The sequence below is a fragment of the Astatotilapia calliptera genome, chromosome 23, assembly GCF_900246225.1.
Source record: "Astatotilapia calliptera chromosome 23, fAstCal1.2, whole genome shotgun sequence".
In the NCBI taxonomy this organism is placed as follows: Eukaryota; Metazoa; Chordata; class Actinopteri; order Cichliformes; family Cichlidae; genus Astatotilapia; species Astatotilapia calliptera.
Window position 1 is genome coordinate 38,002,583 of NC_039323.1, and position 18,336 is coordinate 38,020,918.

General features: G+C 42.3%; 1 protein-coding gene across 2 annotated transcripts in view; it reads left to right on the forward strand.

Moving 5' to 3' along the window:
- pard3ba (par-3 family cell polarity regulator beta a) overlaps positions 1-18,336 on the forward strand; it is a 208,263-nt gene that overhangs the window by 84,586 nt on the left and 105,341 nt on the right. For both annotated transcript variants that reach the window (XM_026157796.1, XM_026157797.1), the window contains exons 12-16: positions 3,002-3,163; positions 4,290-4,364; positions 11,225-11,357; positions 12,526-12,667; positions 16,015-16,112. In XM_026157796.1, coding sequence (XP_026013581.1) covers positions 3,002-3,163; positions 4,290-4,364; positions 11,225-11,357; positions 12,526-12,667; positions 16,015-16,112 — 610 coding nt within the window. The remainder of the gene's footprint in view (positions 1-3,001; positions 3,164-4,289; positions 4,365-11,224; positions 11,358-12,525; positions 12,668-16,014; positions 16,113-18,336) is intronic.

Here is an 18,336-nt window from a genome sequence, read left to right on the forward strand (position 1 = left end):
GATAACTTTCAGTATTTCAGCCATCTACAACTATTAACTTAGTATTTCAAATATTCAACCAACCCTCTGACCTATTACTCATTTTAAAAGGCTATTCATTGTATTAGTAATTTCATTATGGAAACTCTTGCTAACCCTAATTGAATAAGTAGGGCTTGTTTGGAAGGGTTCCCAGGAGAAAGCCTCTTCTCTCTAAAAATGGCTTAGGTTTCCAAAGTTGTATCTGAGGAAACCACAAGACTCAAAGTACAGATGGAAAAAAGGAGGCAGAAAGGATAGACTGCTAATTGGAAGGTTGGTGGTTCGATCCCTGGCTCTTTCACTCTGCGCGCCACAGCATCCTTGGGTAGAATGGTGAACCCAGCATATTTCTTACCACCTCTAAGGCACGATGGTTGAGGGGTGATGATTTGGGCTTGTTTTGCAGCCCTGGGCACCTTGCAGTCATTAAACTCATAACAAATTATTCTAGAAGTTGAATATGAGGCCACCGGGACAATGACCGCAAGCAGAAAAACCTACAATGAAGCGGTCCAACTCAGACCTGATTAAAGTGCTTTGGTGCGACCTTAAGAGAGCTGTGCATCAATAAAGTCCCCCAAACCAACGCTGTAAAGGAGAGCAGGCCAAAGTTCACAGTGATGTGAGAGACGGAGAAAACCATCACTTCAACCTATTGCTGCTAAAGGTAGTTCTGCAAGTCACCGAATCATGGAGTGTACTTGGTTTTTCACAGGACTCTATGCAGTCCTGTGAAAAACTATATTTTTACAGGACAGAAGAAGACCTGTATGTTGACATGTTTCTTTAAAAAAAACAAAATCCATCTCACCAGAACAAAAAAGGCATTTTAATTGTCATTTGAAATGAGCTAATATTTCCCCTGTTCTAAGCAGAAACGGCTCCTGGGGGATTTACAGGTTAGGAATCGATCTGCAATTTTTTTTTTAAATCTCAGACTTAAACTGTTCAGGCTTCTTTGATTGATCGTTTTATTCAGTTTTTGTTTCTCCCAGGTACATAGAAGAAATGTCATGGGGATTGTTCTTATTGTCTTTCTTTTTGTTTCATCTAGTTGTATTTAGTCACTCTATTTCCCCTGTTTTCTGATGTCTTTCTCTGTCATTTCCTGTCATCTCCTCTCTCCCATTTCCTGTCATTCTCTGCTTCCAACCCCGCCCCCTCTTGGTTTCCCTTAACCTTTGACACCCATTGACCCCAAGTGGCCTTGTCACATAAGCACTGCAGCAGTCTTATCTATATCACTCAGTGCTCACTTCAAGTTGTGAGTGCATCAGGAAAAAAAACATCCTATTTCAGCACTTTGGAGACTCCTCTGCTTGGCCTCAATCTGTGTCCGCCAGCAAATGTCACAAGTCTTTGCGCCTCTCGTCGCTGCCCCCAGATCTGCTCTGCACGACAAGGAGGCGCAAAGACGAGTGTGCCGTTGTAGATAAATAGCTGTTCTGGGATCAGGCAGGCCAGACAGAGGCTCCCAAAAGTGCCTTCAGAAGTAGTTTTCAGACATCTGCCGATGCGGATAGCGCTCCGACAGAATGTCGTCGTAAGATCTGCGGCTGGCTGCGAAACTGGTCTCTGGGACAGAGTAGCGAGGCAGGGGAGACAGACAGCAGCGAGGAACGGAGGGAAGGAGCCTAATGAAAGAAGACAGCGGGTGAACGAGTGCAAGAAGGGAGGGAATCTGAGAAGGAAGAGATGAGCTGTATCGAACGAGAGAGCGACGCAAAGAGGCGAAAAAGAAAATTGAAAAGTGTAGACACTCAGCAGGAACGCAGCGCGTAAGAGTAGATACTGTATGTGTGCGTGTGTCTCCTCCTCGACGTCGATTCATGCTAATGAAAAGCAGCTAAGGGCCCTGATGAGAGTTTGCAGCGGCAGGCCGGTGCAGAGGGGGGAACCTGGGCGTCCCCTGAGCCTGACTGACACACACACATCATCACACAGCAGGCACAGAAAAGGAGGAGATGAGGAAGAGACGTGGCGAGATCTAACCTATTTCCATTAAATAGTTTTAGGGTGGGAGGAGGGGTGTCAGGCCGGGGGCCTCAATTATATATATATATATATTATAAAAAAAAGAAAGTTCTTTGACTTTACCCCTAATCCTGTCACACGATCATTTCAAAGAGTATGCTGAGAAAACAAATTAAATTTACATGTATCGTGCTGCAGCTGCTTACATGGAGAATGAAGGAATTAATGGGGAATATCACAGGCGTCTGCCGTATTTGGGATAAGCATCAATTTTTGATGCCATCCTTGAATTTGATGCCAGGCCTTAAACTCTGGGTGTGCTTCTGGGTGTGCGCGTACGTGTGTGTGTGTGGTGTCATTTTTGAGGTCAGCCTAAACGGTGCCTTGTTAATGCGGTGGGGTCAAAGGGCAGCACTGACCATAATGGGATCTTCAGACTTTCTCACACACAGGAGTCTCTCCCTGTGTCGTCTTGTGTTTTCTTTCATTTATTGCCTTTTTGCATCACTCTCTTCATTTGATCCCCTCTCTCTCCTTCTCCCTCACTGGATCGTTCATTTCCCTCCCTCCCTCGCTCCCTCGCTCTCCCTCCAGGGCACTATTCTGTGTTGCCTCTCTACAAGAGGCTGCTATTTAAAACACTTAGAAGTGATTTAGTGCCCACGGAGGCTATTCCATTAGCTGCTCTATGTATTTATCATGGCTCTCTCGCTCTCAGTAGATTGCTAACTCTACAATTTTCTTGCCTACCCCTTCTTCCATTTTCTTCTTTCCCACTCGGCCTCTCTCTCACACACCCACACACACTTTATACCTCTCCAAATTTCTCTTCCTTACTTTTAAAACTTTATCAGTACCCATTCCAGTTCGTTTTAATCTTTTTACGCTCTGCTCACTTTGATCTCATTTTATTATTTTACTTAAATTGAGTAAATAAAGTGTGACCGCAAAGGACACGTTCAGGTTTTCTCTTAAAGCGCACCTAACGGTCGTCTTCTCCCAACAGGATGGCCGTTTGTGTATAAACGATCAGATGATAGCGGTGAACGGCGAATCGCTGGTCGGGCGCTCCAACAACGCCGCCATGGAGGGCCTGAGGCGGTCCATGTCGTCGGAAGGAAACACCAGAGGCACCATCCAGGTGGTTGTTCTCCGAGCGCCCAAGCAGGTACAGCAAGCTTTGTTTTTGTCATCCCAGAGCCAACTTCTGTGGCATCGTGGGATTTTTTTTTGAGAGCTGTATTTCAGAAATCGAGAGCTTCATCGCCAACTAAGATGTTGCTGTTAATAAAAAAAATTTAACTGATGGAAAGCAGTGACGTTTTTAGGCCACGGAAGTGCTCAGGCGTAATTTTGGAGGTCTTTGGAGTCTGAAGCCTTGGAAAGAGCAGAGAGGTTCACATCAGTGGCTTGGAAGGAGCCACGATGGCTCTGTCTTGATACAGTCCTGCAGACATCAGTCTTTTTCAACTCTTTAATCCAGAAAATATCCAAGGCGATGAGTACGCCCGTTTATTCCAAAACTTTTGCATGTTTTTTCATGTTTCCTTATGAGCTAAATAAAAGTTTTAGATTCCCAGAGTCGGGCTGGATGAATTCGGGTACATTAGGGAATGCCTGCTGCATTATGAAATCCTCTGCACACCCTTATACGTTCAAAGATTATTCACATCATAAGCAGCTGCCACAGTTTTGACAGCAGAATCAATTAAACATATAATTCGCTTTAGGATGATTTTTTTCTCTCATGTTGTCATCATTTGAGGCTTACACTTAAAAAAAAAAAGTGCTGCTTATACAGTAAACAGTAAGTGGGTTGGCAATGTGAAATCAGGCTGAAGTACTAAATCTTTTTACAAAACCCAGTTAAATTGATTGTGGAGTGACACAGATGGTGTTCTTTCTTTCTTTTCTTTTTTTTTTCTGTGACAAACAAAACCTTTTCCAGTATTCAGAAAGCCCCTCAGCTCAGTCATCGTAGAGAAGTGCTTCTCATAAACACTTTTGGATAGAAATAATGAAAATAAAGGCTCCCCGTGCGACTGTCATGCTGTGTGATTTGTTTGGCTGTTAAGACTGCATAAGCTACATTCTCGTGACAGTTTTTTTTTTTCACGCAAAATAAAAAATCAACCCAGAGAAAAGGTAGGCGATTTTTACAGCTTTAAGTTTAAGTTGACACCCAAACAAGAAGCAGCAGATAACAGTGTTGTTTATTTAGGAGGCCTTCGATAAGCTTTGTGCCACTTCAGTCGCTATAAATGCGTCAAAATGACTTTTTTTTTGCTTTGCAGATGGGGAATGCCAACTCCACTTCAAACATCTCCACCAACCATCAACCCAACATTCAAGCCGGCTACAGCAAACAGGTACGAACGGGTGACGGCCGCCACCAATCGCAGCCATCTCCGCCTCCCCGCTCCTCGTCTTTTTTCCTCCCCTCGCTGAGGCGGCGGGCGACCGAGCCGCTGCCTCCGAGCCACAGGCAGCGTTACGCACAGAGGCCAGGGGAGACGCACACCAGATACACCTATGGATTTAGCCGCACTCACGGGCGTAGCGGTTACACATTTGGGTTCAGACAAAGGGGTAATGAGTGCAGCGATGATGACGGCGAGTACGCACAGCACCGCCAAACAGTGCGCAGCTCAAACAAGCCGACAGAGGGAAATCTAAATGGGGAAAGGTGTGAATGCAGCCAAACGCTCACGGACGCGCACGCCCACAGCACGCTCGATAACGCATGCGGTCACAGTGTGCGCGACTCTCAGGGCAACACGCAGCGTGACGTGGACACACGCGGCCACGAGGGCAGGCGCACGCGTAGCCGCACGCTGGATGATCTCCACGACCACGAGAGTAACAGTTACACCGAAAACATCCGAGCGATGGCAGAGCAGATGTACGGGGACTCGCCTACGCACAGCAAGATACCCACTCGCGGTCAGAGTAACAGAAACACACACAGATCTGCAGACAGCTACGTGGACGCACACTCGCATAATTGCATTCACAATCAGTCTCTGACCAGACGATACTTTCAGCTCTGACCGAGTCTTAAGTGTGTGGATGATCTCATGCACACAGAAAAGATTTAACTGAAAATTAAGGAATTGAAATGAAACCAAAGCACTTTGGGAAAATATTCATTTTTATCTGTGTAACGTTATGAGCATTACCACCAATGAAATTATGGGGAGAACGTTTTTTCTCTTAGTGTGACTACAGTACAGTTTTTTTAGCCATCAGTGGTTTGGAAGCAGATTCATCTATCTGAGAGCTTTCCCTTTGCCAGCACCGCTAACTGCCACACCATTTTGTTCCCCTTTTAAAAAGTGACTCATAGCTCGATGCAGTACTAAATTCATCACTGCGTCTGACTCTCCTCTCTGTCACATTGGTTTAAATCACTAAACTTAGCTCTCTTTTTCTGTTAAACCCGCTACTTTGTCTGTGTGAAGTTTTCCTTTTTTATTTTCCATGTTTTTAAGAGGATGTACTCTTGCTTTCCTGTCTCACCTGCGTGTTTCTCCTCTGTTTAAATAAAGCTAGTGTGAAGCCTCCTGCATGCCTGTTTTTCCTGTTGGGTTTTCAGCAGCTTTCTTCTTTTTGGCTCTGCTCTTATTTATTAAATTTATTGCTTCCCTCTTCCCCCTGTTTTGGGCTTGGTGTCTCTTTTCTGTCTGGGTTTTAGTCCTTGTTCCTTCATGCATAAACGAAGGTGTTTCCTCAGAATTGAGCAACTTAAAATTCCCAATATTAACATAAATCACACGACTCAACATTTTTGTTTTATTACGTTTATTTATTAAAATATATGAAATATTTTATTATAAATAAAATATATTTATAATACATTTTTAAGACATATTTTAATATACATTTTGTTTAAAGCTGTAACATAGAAAAATCTATATCATACAGCATATATATCATGTATATTATGCGATGAACTAACAGGTCATGTTCATAGTCACTAACAAGTCATTTAATTAAATATGCAACGAAAAGTACGTTACAGTGCAACGCTTTTTAATACCAAATGGTTTTCTGTGCAGAGAGTTCAGAGGACTTGTTTGTTGAAGCAAACTAAAAGGTTCTTGAATCACACAGGATGCAAAAAGGTTATGTTCAGCTTAAAAAGCAGCTCAAGTTCGTGGATCGAAAAAGCTGAACTTGACACAAACGTTTACTCCAAAAGCTTCAAAACACATTTCACAGCAGCTTGGTGAGACTGCGTGACACAGAGGGAGACTTCATGGGTTGATTGCCATTGACCTGCACATTGTGGCATTTACATCTCGTCTATGCCTCGTCCCAGTGTGCGTGTGTGCATCTTTGTTATCAATCCAAGCCTTTGGATAAAAGCTATCAAACACAGTTCAAAGTTCAGTATTTATCTGCATAGTCCTTCTCGTCTCACCGCTTAACAGCCAGTCTGGTCTTTTGATTAAACAAACGGCTCCTAAAACGAAACGCCCTGACCCCCGTCAGCATCCCCGCCTCTGTCTGGAGCTGGCTTTGGGTGAGCACTGGATTATAGGGCCTGAAGTCCTAAACATGATAAACTGCCACATTTACCTTGTTACATCTAAGAATGACTTTTTTGCTTTAAATACACCCAGATGTTGTATTTCATTGTTTAGGTTTAAGTAATGAATCACTGGACTTGCCTAGGTTCTGATTTACTCAAACTTGTAGTCAGATGTAATTGGATGTTGTAGGTATTCTCAGCATGGATATATAGGGTTTTAAATGTTTTTGACAGATGTAAGTAAACATACACAGAAGGAGATCTATAAAGCTTGTGATTTTTCTCTCTAGTGCAAGCATGAGTTTGACATTTGCGTTTTTTCTGATGTAACTTTGCATCATATTCGAGGAAGCATGTGACGACCTACCGTAGGTATCTAAGCATTTATAAGGCTAAGTAGACTGATAAACAGTGAAAAAGGGATCGTAATTGGCAAAACGATAGACATATAAGTCATGTGGAACGGTTTCTGTTCCTCCGTTGCTCTCCACGTCTAGCCAATTGATAAGAGGGTTGGGTGGGTGACGCGGTAGGCTGAGGCAGGACTAAGCCTCTCTGAAGCCTTTTCTATGCAGCTGTAGGTTAAGACTGTCTGCAAAGACAGATCCCCCACACCCCTGTTTACTTATTGTTGTGGGATTAAGATATCTGACTGCCTGTCTGCCAGGCAGCTTTAAAAGCCTGAGGCAAACCGCAGGCCAAGGGATGGATGGATAGACGGACGGACGGGCAGATGGGCAGCAATGATGGGATTTATGTTAGTGACAGATGCGGAAAAACTGTCACAACTTTGTGTGCACATTCATACGGCACCCATATACGAGCTCAGTGTGATTGACAGCTGTGATGTTGTGACATATTAAGATGTATGGTAGCTACTAATGATACCCCAGGGACTGCGTGACATTGTGAATGCACCCCACCCAACACTTTGATATCAGAAAGCTGCTGGAACACCTTTCATTATTGTACGCCGAGTCTTAAGCCTGTGTGTCGGTGTCTGCTTTTGCTTGCTGTGTGTGTGTTTGACAGCTGTAGCGCCCATCTCTTTGACCAAAGCAGGCTTCTTTCATCCGCCAGCAGCACTGATTCCCATCACCGTTGCTAGTCCCTGTCTCCAGCTGCGGGGTGAGGGTCCTTTGTAGTTCTGGATGGCTGTTTTATAATGTGCCTGTCAGCACTTTCAGGATTATCTTAATTATTGTGTTTTCAGTGTACCCATGAACGGTATCACATGATTTTCCACTGCAGTTACTCATTTTTTTCTAATAAGGACTCCCAGAAGTGCATCTAAATGTGTATGTTTGCTAATTTTGTTAGCGAAGCTACCATCTTCTGTATCAAAGTTAGGAAATACTTCAGAAAACATTAGCTGATGAGGGACCTGGTCACAGCTGAGTCTCCATCAGTGACATATTTCTTCCTCACTTTTGATCAACCAGAATTCTTTTTTTTGTTTTTTAAACTCCACTGCACATCTGATCCTCAGAGGATTGTTTTAGTCTATTCACATTTCCTCCGAGCCCTGATCTAGTATTACCATCTGAGCTGAATTGTAATCCATTAGTTGCAAGAAGTGAGTGAACTGCAAGAAGATTATTGCAAATCCGCCCTTTTTGCTGTTGACTTGGACTTGACTGCAATTGCTCTTGGCTCGGGAAAATTCACATTTGATTTTTCATTTGTAGGATTTCCTTCATGAAAATTATCCATGAAAATTATCCCAGGCGATGTTTCCTTGCTGCTTTAGTTTTGTGCAGTTTGAAGCCACTCTTTTATTTATTTATTTATTTATTTATATATCTATATCTATATATCTATGGATGGATGGATGGATGGATCATCAGAAAATGGAAGACATACAAGACCACTGATAATCTCCCTCGATCTGGGGCTCCACGCAAGATCTCATCCTGTGGGGTCAAAATGATCATGAGAACGGTGAGCAAAGATCCCAGAACCACACGGGGGGACCTGGTGAATGACCTGCAGAGAGCTGGGACCAAAGTAACAAAGGTCACCATCAGTAACACACTACAACGGCAGGGAATCAAATCCCGCAGTGCCAGACGTGTTCGCTGCTGAAGCCAGTGCATGTCCAGGCCCGTCTGAAGTTTGCCAGAGAGCACATGGATGATACAGCAGAGGATTGGGAGAATGTCATGTGGTCAGATGAAACCAAAGTAGAACTTTTTGGTATAAACTCAACTCGTCGTGTTTGGAGGAAGAAGAATACTGAGTTGCATCCCAAGAACACCATACCTACTGTGAAGCATGGGGGTGGAAACATCATGCTATGGGGCTGTTTTTCTGCCAAGGGGACAGGACGACTGATCCGTGTTAAGGACAGAATGAATGGGGCCATGTATCGTGAGATTTTGAGCCAAAACCTCCTTCCATCAGTGAGAACTTTGAAGATGAAACGAGGCTGGGTCTTCCAACATGACAATGATCCAAAACACACCGCCCGGGCAACAAAGGAGTGGCTCCGTAAGAAGCATTTGAAAGTCCTGGAGTGGCCTAGCCAGTCTCCAGACCTCAACCCCATAGAAAATCTGTGGCGGGAGTTGAAAGTCCGTGTTGCTCGGCGACAGCCCCAAAACATCACTGCTCTCGAGAAGATCTGCATGGAGGAATGGGCCAAAATACCAGCTACTGTGTGTGCAAACCTGGTAAAGACCTATAGTAAACGTTTGACCTCTGTTATTGCCAACAAAGGTTATGTTACAAAGTATTGAGTTGTATTTTTGTTATTGACCAAATACTTATTTTCCACCCTGATTTACCAATAAATTCTTTACAAATCCTACCATGTGGATTCATGGATTTTTTTTTCACATTCTGTCTCTCACAGTTGAAGTGTACCTCTGGTGCAAATTACTGACCTCTGTCATCATTTTAGGTGGGGGAACTTGCACAATCTGTGGCTGACTAAATACTTTTTTGCCCCACTGTAGATATAGATATAGATCTATAGATATAGATATATAGATATAGATATATATAGATATAGATATAGATATATATAGATATAGATAGATATAGATATAGAAAAAGAGCAGTTATTCAGGGGAGTGTATTTTTCTTATTCAAACAGGAGTCAAAGAAAGAGTCACTACAGTGTAATATTACAGGGTATCTTTTAGGGATCATTTAGGACATCTGAGTTTCCACATCTCTTAATGGTCACAGTATCCATTTCTTTGTGTGGATTTCGCATCAAGTTGAGAAGATTAGAAATTTAAATTGGACCAGCTGGTTTGGTCAAAAACAACGTGACGTGAGTCACTGAGCAGCCGTATTCTGAACAACCTGCAAATGTTGCACTGAGTGTTTGCTTAGATAAGTGAACAATTAATTGCAATAATCCAGATGTGATGAAAAATGCATGAATAACAATTTCAGTTCAGAGTGTAACTCGATATGAGTTAACATGGCAATATTTCATAACTGATTAAAAGCAAGAGCAAACCTGAGATATGAACTTCCAAAGTAAAAGTCGGGTTACTCCACAGGAAAAAGATTTGGCAAATATGGCAAAGCCATCGAGAGTTTCCATTACCTTAGACATAAATCTGTCAGGGGCACAAACGAGGACTTCTGTTTTTTCTTTATTAAGTTGGAAAATAATGTCACCCATCCTTTTAATAGAGTCAAAGCACCTCTGCAAGATCTGTAGCTTAGAAACACCTTGAGACTTAATGGAGATATATAACTAAATGTGTAGCTGTGATAACAAATGTCCTGAAAAGTTCTCAGAAAGTGCTGCAGATGGAGCAGATATAACAGAATCACTAAGGGCTTCGAAACAGAGCCTTGTGGCACACCATAGGTAAGAGAAGTGGAAAAGACCTGTACTTATAAGCAGGCACAGAAAAGGGTTGTTCAGACAAATATGATGTAAAGCACTTAGGAGAAGACCTGAGACGCCGTACTGTCTTCACAAGACATACCGAGGTTGAGGGTGTTGAACTCTCAACCGTGGGCTGACCAGTTGGTCACAACAGCTGTTTGCAGTTGTTAAATAAAAAAATTTTTGTTGACAGTCTAGTGCTAGATTTCTCTAGCAAATTGACTCTGTTTCGACTTGCAGAAGGATACAGGACAAGCTAAGGACCGCACATCAAGCACTGGTTACATATTTTCCTGGTACATACTCGTTGCACATCGGTTCTTGTTAACGTTTACACCACGATTGGTGGTTACGTTCATATCAGGAAGTGGTTGGAGGGATCAGATCATTGTGCATTTTGCTGGTCGTTTGCGCTTTTGTTTCACAACTGCCCCTTACGATGTGCTCAAGCTGATAAATCTGTCCTGGAGCCTCTTCCCCACATTGTGGTGACATTTAAGATTAAAGATCGACAATTTATTATTGTCCTTTTGACCGAACGAACCAGACTGCTTTACTGGTTTGACACCAGTAGACAAAAACGTGTACGTCTTCAAGAGCATGCCAAAACACAAAGACAGTATACCTTTGAAAGCAGGATTCAGTTAACAGGCTATAAATTTGACGCTTGTGTACTTTGGAATCTGGTGCTAGTATTCTGTAGCAGTGATATCTAAAAATGTGGTAAAAGTGAAATAAAAGAGACTCATTCATTACTGCGTAATAAAAGAAACACATTTTCTTGCATCTGAAACCTGACAACCATTTTCAGAGTTTCTCTTCTTCTCCCTCTTTGCTGACAGGACCTTCGAAGCCACGATTCATACCAGAGACCTTCAGGACCCACCAGAGCTCCGAACACTGAGTCCACCATGAATGGTGCGAGTCACACTCCAGCTACGCCGAACAACTACACACACAGCAAATCTGGAAGTGGTGAGCACACAACTGCACGCTGTTTGTCCATTTGAACTGTCAGATAGTCAACATTAGGCTTAGAGTGTTTGTGTACTCCCCTTATCTGCAGCTGAGTATGTACACACAGTATGTTTGTTTGTGTGTGTGTGTATTCGCGTTAGCTTATTTACGTGTGTGTGTGTATTTGCCATCACTGCACAGCGTGACATCCAGCCAAGGCTCCTGATACCATAGTGTTTTTTAGGTCACTGTAGCAGCCACCCTGAGCATTTTATAGCACCGCATTACAAATTTGTCACATCTTTCCCCGGCTCTGTCTTTGGATCTCTCCTCACTCTCGCCCCTGCATATTTTTAGCAGGAGAAAGGGAAGTCATTAACTGTGTTTTTCTGAACGCGCCGCTTGCTTTTCATGTGTAAAAGATCTGACCTTGGAATCAATACGCTGATGAAAAAGCTCCTGAGTGGGCCAGATTTGCATACGGGATATTGTGCGGCATGCGTGCTGTTGTGTTAAAGAAAAAGGGGAAAAAAAGGACTAACAAACTGTTTTAAATTCATTCTTTATCTCTTTCTCCCTCGTCTCCCACTCCCTCACCCCCATGGGAAGCCCGGGATGTTTTTTCTCACTGTCGGCCCTCCGTCACAGTGGAACAGTAGTGGAGTTTTACGACGAGGGTGGATTTCAACACAAAAGAGTTTACAGTGCGATAAACTCTTGGGGGTTTACAGTTTATGGAAATGCGTCAGGAAGTGTTTCAAATAAGTTACAAACGATTGTTGTGTCTGTTTTTTAGTTTGCATCTATTTTTGACGTAATGCTGAGCTCTTCATCGTCAGTATCGATCCTCGATTGAAGGACGCGCTATTTTTCATCGCGCCTGTAATTAAATATGTGACGCGCCCTGTCACCACTGATTGATAATATTTAGAAGTATACAGCTGCTAAAATGAGATCTCGTGATTGTGTGCTGCCGCTCATCGTTTATTAAGCTTTTGTTGCGTTCAGGATTGATGCTGGAGTTAATTCAGGCAGGGTTATTTTTGATATCGTCTCCAGCAAAAATCAAAGTGAAAGCTATGAACAAACAACCTGAGAAAAGCTTTGATTCATCCTGATAAACAAAATCTGTGTTGTTGTTGTTTTTTAAAAAATGTTTTACTTTTTTTTTTTGGTTTCTGCTCAGCTCCATCTCCTGCTGCGGTCGCCGATGACAGCTATGGTCACTACGGCAACGACGACGAGCAGCAAGACTTCCCCCCGCCGCCCTCCCCTGGCACTGTGGAGGAAATGAACAGAGAGTTTTTGCTAAACCCTTCATCCAACAGGTACCCCACCCCATTAAAACACACACACACTGCATAGAATACTTCATAATCAACCCTCTATTAAACTCCACACATAGGCTTACAGAGTTATTATGTTCTAATGGCGCTCTTAATATGGCCCTCTGTGTTATGAGATAAAGTAGAGCCATTACATTAAATATGACATTGTGAATATGCATTATTTAGACTAGATTGTCTAATTGCAGTAGCCTATTTGCATCACGCAAAACCAATTATATGCTGATAGCATAATGGAATAAATTCTGTAGGAGTTCATGGGCTCAGAAAGAGCTGTGATATTTCTGTTAGTATCCTGCTGTACAGTTGGCTGACACACTGAGAACAGAAACACAGGAAATTTATGTGAAACGCCAATTTCCTACCTGCTTCATTAGGATTACCTGCTAAGGAGATGTTCTGTCAGCAGGCTGTCAGGGCCTTTGAAAAACAAAAAAGGGATCTCTCCCCCCCCCCATGCTTTTCTATATTCGGTGGATGTAGACATAAGTTTTGATTTGACGCTCTAGATAAAGCACTCAATTGCATAAGTAGATCGCCCCTTTGTTTTGGGGCAGTGTTGAGCCTCAAATCAAATATTGATTTTTGTGTTTTGGATTAAAAGGAGGTGGTCTGATCATCATATAAAAATTCCATCTGACTAAACTAAAATGAAAACCTAATGTAAGGCCGTCCAGTAGGATTGCCCCTCTCTGTAAACAGCGATCTAGAAAGTGCTACCCAGATTGCTACAGGACTTTAGCATAGCATCAGGAAGATATATGAAGCTAGACAAAGCAATGAAAGCATGGTAACGGTAATTTAAGACTCGGGTTACTCAGAGTGGATGTCCTGCAAAAATCACACCGAGGTGAAGAAGAACACACGCATAATATTAAAGTACCTGCAAAAATGTACCCAACTTCCTAAAATCTTATAGTATGTAAACAATATAAGAATAACACTTAATAAATAAATGAATGTAAATTGAAAGCAGTCACAATTCTCCAAAGATATTTTGTAGCACGCCTGGAAGCTTCAGTTTCGATAGCATTTGGAGCTTCGCTAGCAACCCGGCATTTCATCTCCGACAAAGTTATCCCGAGAGAAGTAAAGCAAGTGTGTAAGTCCATCTCTGAATGTTTGTAAAGCATTCCTGCGTTAAGCTTACCAAACGATATATGGAGCGACTGCCTCTTCTGGCTGCTACTTCAATCATGAAACTGCTTAATGATCAGCTGATCGGCTTTTCTGTCGCGAGTCCGTGTCTCTAGTTTGCTTTTGGCCCACTTTGCACCAGAAAGAGGAAACCAGCGGCTGAACAACAGCAGCACGTTTAAGCTTGATCAGCTGTTGTTAGAATTTATTTATTATTACTTTCTACTCGAGGATCTTTTTCTATGTAGCTGACGGCTGGTAACTGTGCAGGGGCGGATCTAGCAAAGTTTAGCCAGGGGGGCCGATAGGGCATTAACTGGGAAAAGGGGGCACAAAGACATACTTTTCTTTCTTATTCTCATTTAAAATGTCGAGCTTTTAATAAATAATTATCTGACACCCAAAGTTTTAATTTGATGTAAAACGAATAGAAGTCAATTATTGTATATAGTGACTATTAAGTCTAATATATATACCCTAGTAAGCTATAGTACTTTTTCCTTTGGGAAGGTACCATCTGTGCAGTCTGCAATTTTGTTGAAGAAAGATGTTGAATCTATTTAATATTTCTTGAAAAATAATTGATTTCTGTGCTTTTTTTTTTTTTCACACTGCATCAAATTAAGGTTGATTACGTCGATTAAGCATCATGAGGTGGAGCGTGAGGGGTGGTTCCCTATTTTTTATTTATTTATTTTTGTTGTTGCTGGGAGTTGGAACCCTATTAGTTAGGTTGCTTAATATTTACGCTAAGTACTCTTTAAAATACCAGAATAGGGAGGATGGTGTAGGTTTAAGTTTATTAGATTGATCAGTATTGCTGAACTATGAAATTTTTTTTTTTTTGCATACAGGTATAACAGAATAGCTTTAGTGTAGTTGTTGTTTTAAACTTGAGTATGAACTTATACAAAATGCAGCAAGATATTTAAAAAAAAAACCAGTTTTGTTGATTAAAAAACACTATATCGGATTCATATCGGTATCGGCAGATATCCAAATTTATGATATCGGTATCGGTATCGGACATAAAAAAGTGGTATCGTGCCATCTCTAGTTTTCACCATTCTTTGGACAAATGTAACAAAAAATGTCCCTGCACGCTAAAAACACTAAAAGGTCGTGCCTGCTTGAAAGCATGGATGGTGAAGGGAGCATCATGATTTGTGGAAAGAAGAATAAGAGCAGGCCTGCACACCGTGACCTGAAGTTTAGCTGTGTTCTGGTGACAAACAAGAAAACAACCCAGGGAACGGATGTCAATGAAGAAAATGTCACGTTTTGGAGTTACCAAGTCTGAACTTCGCCCAAATAAGATGTGGCAGGAACCGAGCAGTGATTACTCAATAACAGTTTACTTGTTATTAAAATTGTGTTTTTCCATAATGATCATATAATAATTTGGGCATAGTTGTGCATTTGTTAGCACTGGCACATCACAGGAAAAGGTTGCTGGGTTCAAATCTAAAGCCGGCTGGCTAGCTGGGGCCTTCCTGTAATGATGATGATGATAATATTTATAACTTTATATGTAGAGCATTTTTCAAAGCACAGAGATTTGAAAAAGAGATTTCATTCAATCACTGAAGCTCATGTACCCCCAGGGTTATATAACACAATACTATCACTGTGTAAATTCTGCCCCTCCCTAAGCTTCCTTCTGCACCGGGGTTTCTTCCTGTTAAAAGGGAGTTTTTCCTTCCCTCTGTCGCCAAGTGTTTGGCCAAAGGACATCTGATTGTTGCTGTTTTCTCTCACTTTCAATGTAAGGCAACTGTTGTGATTAGGCGCTATATGAATAGAACTGAATATAATGCACATATAAGCGTGGGAACTCTGTAAATCATCACTCTCAGAGCTGCTTCATCATATGAAAGATCAAATAAATCGAACAAATCTGTCAATCCAAGTAAATCTGGTCAGCGTGATTGTGATTCGTTGGCTCTAAAAGGCTACAGTGCATGTTTGAGTTATCCCACTGAAGTGTCTGGCATCAATATAGTAGTTTCCCTTTAAGTTGAATGGAGACGGCGCGTGCTGGTGTTTTATTGAATCATGCCATCTGGACTGCAGGAAATTGAATCGTCTGTTTGAGTTTGATGCTCAAATTTTGTTTACTACGACTCGTTGTTTTTGTGCCAGGGCACAAGCTCGAACTTGACTCGATTAACCGATTGATTGTTGTTTTGCAGTGAGATTCAGAAGGTGTCCCGCGCCGCTCAAGCTTTCTACGCAGAAAATGCTAAGGACAACGTACCTCGCAACAGAGCGTCCAAGAGCATGGACATGGGTAAGCTTCACTCCCTCACCTCCTCATCAGTGAGAAAATCTCTCGTGTTTGTACATTTTCTGTGGCAAAAACGCTGCACGAACCACATTGTTGTCCCAACCATCACAAACAGCCCAAAATCCTCTTCTAATCATGGACTCAGCCTAGAAACAGACACACGCACAATCTCGGCAGCGATCACACGCGTCTTATCAGTGCATTTCTTTGTTGTGATATGTAGCCCTCTGCTATTATCCTCCGCCTAAGGGGATTTGACCCCGTGAACTTATAAACCCCAGGGGCTTTCCAGCAAGCTCCACGAACACAGCTTCTGGTGTGTGCGTGTCTTTCCGTGCGTCCTTTGTATTTGTGTGTGAACGAAAGGGCCGAGGTTTCCAATCTCATAGCTTGCTGTGTGTGGAAGGCGAGAACGCAGAGGCTGATTTCCTCATATTAACCCGAGTTGACCCCTCATTCTCTCCCCTCTCTTTTTCTCCTCCTTTTTTTTGGTATTTTTCTTTACTTTTCTTGTTGTGCTTGCATCTTCTTGGATAAGATCATCCTTTTTTTTTCCCTTCCTTTCCCTTCATCTTTGTTTATCTCCTTTTTCTTTTCAACACTTTGTTTCCTTACTGCAAGGCGATGAGTTCATTGCTCTTGCTCTCCTCCGTGCCTCTCTCCTTTCTTCTCTGCCTCTCTCTGATTTCCAATCCCGGTTCATTAGGTTCAGTGGATTGGCTTTCTTCCTGCAGCACACGCCTCTGCCACCCAAGCTGATTGGCTTTCATTACGGACAAGGGTGGTCTGCACACACGGCCGCGCGCACTCAGACACACACGCATACACACGCACGCTGTGCTCTATCCCACTGAGGACCCACTCCAATACCCACCTCTATCTGTCTCCGCTCTCTGGCTTCTATCTCCATCTCTGGACATCCTCCATTTCAATCTGTTTTTTTTCTTTTTCTGTGTTATCATTCCACGTCTATTCATCCCTTCCCTCTCCAAAGTGCTCAGGGCTGAAATAAGGTAGTTAGCAGAGCTTTGTGTGTCTCTGAGTGTGCGGCAGACCTCAGATGCCAGCCCTGTCTGTACGATTTGTTGTTAAAGAGACATTTTTTTCTCCCCAGGAGAGTTTCCCACATGTCAGTCTGTATAGTCACGCGTACCTGAGCTTCAGCAGCTTCAGCAGGTTAGCTTTTATTAAACACCACTTGACAGAAAGAGGTGAGCTGCTTTTATTGACCCTTGATGCCTCAGCAAATACTCTGTTGACTCAGAGCTTTCACTCACACACAGAAATCCTCAGCCTGCAAATGCTGATATGAATTGTGGGATCGCTAACTCGATAGCTGCGCCAAACTTTGAATTTTCTGACAAGCGGTGTGGGTTTGTTCCAGTGGATCACAGAATCATGAATCAGTCTTTTTCTACTGTTCCACAAATGCCCAAAAATGCCAGAAAGAATATTTTTGCTTTCAGCTATAAAAGGTAAAATATGTTTTTTTTGGTTTTTTTGAGGCAAATCTCACAGTAAGTCTCTTCCAGTCAGTTTCTTTCCTCCCACTAATGCCTTTATCAGCCTGAAAAGCTCTAGTCTGCTTTGGAAAGTAGTCTGTATGGATTGGCTTTAAGATGCTTAAAGTGCATGGAAACATCAGACCTTTTAGGACTACACCGTCTATACCGCCATTTGCAGTCTAAGTGATATCATGTGCAATGACTCTGTAAAATGTTTAAAGAAGTGTGAGTGATTTAACCAAAAGTTATCTTTCGTTAAGAGTCATTTTCCAGGCAACACCTGGGCATTGTGGGAGTATCCTGCTGAGTATCTAACCCTTTAAACCGCCCATAGCAGAAACACTACATCGCCTACAGTATGTCTTATTGATTATGAGCACTAGCAAAAGTTGGACCTTTATCCTTAATCAATTGGTCTATTTTTAAAGAGCTGGCAGTGACACAGAAATTAAAGCAATGAAATAATTAGCAGGGATTTTAATGGAAGACCATATGCATAAACGAGAAAAGGTTAAAATCAAACAAGGCACACAGAATTTTTAACTGTCAGAGGCAAAAACCAAAATGAAGGTCATGCAGGAGAGCCTTTAACCTGCATTCGTCCTAATTCACAGCAAAGGTTGACTCCTCTACTTGTAAAACAGAGTCAGATTATATAGAAGTCTATGTGGAGATTTCCCCAACTTTCATTAATGATCTCCGTAGATGCTTTCCTGATGTGT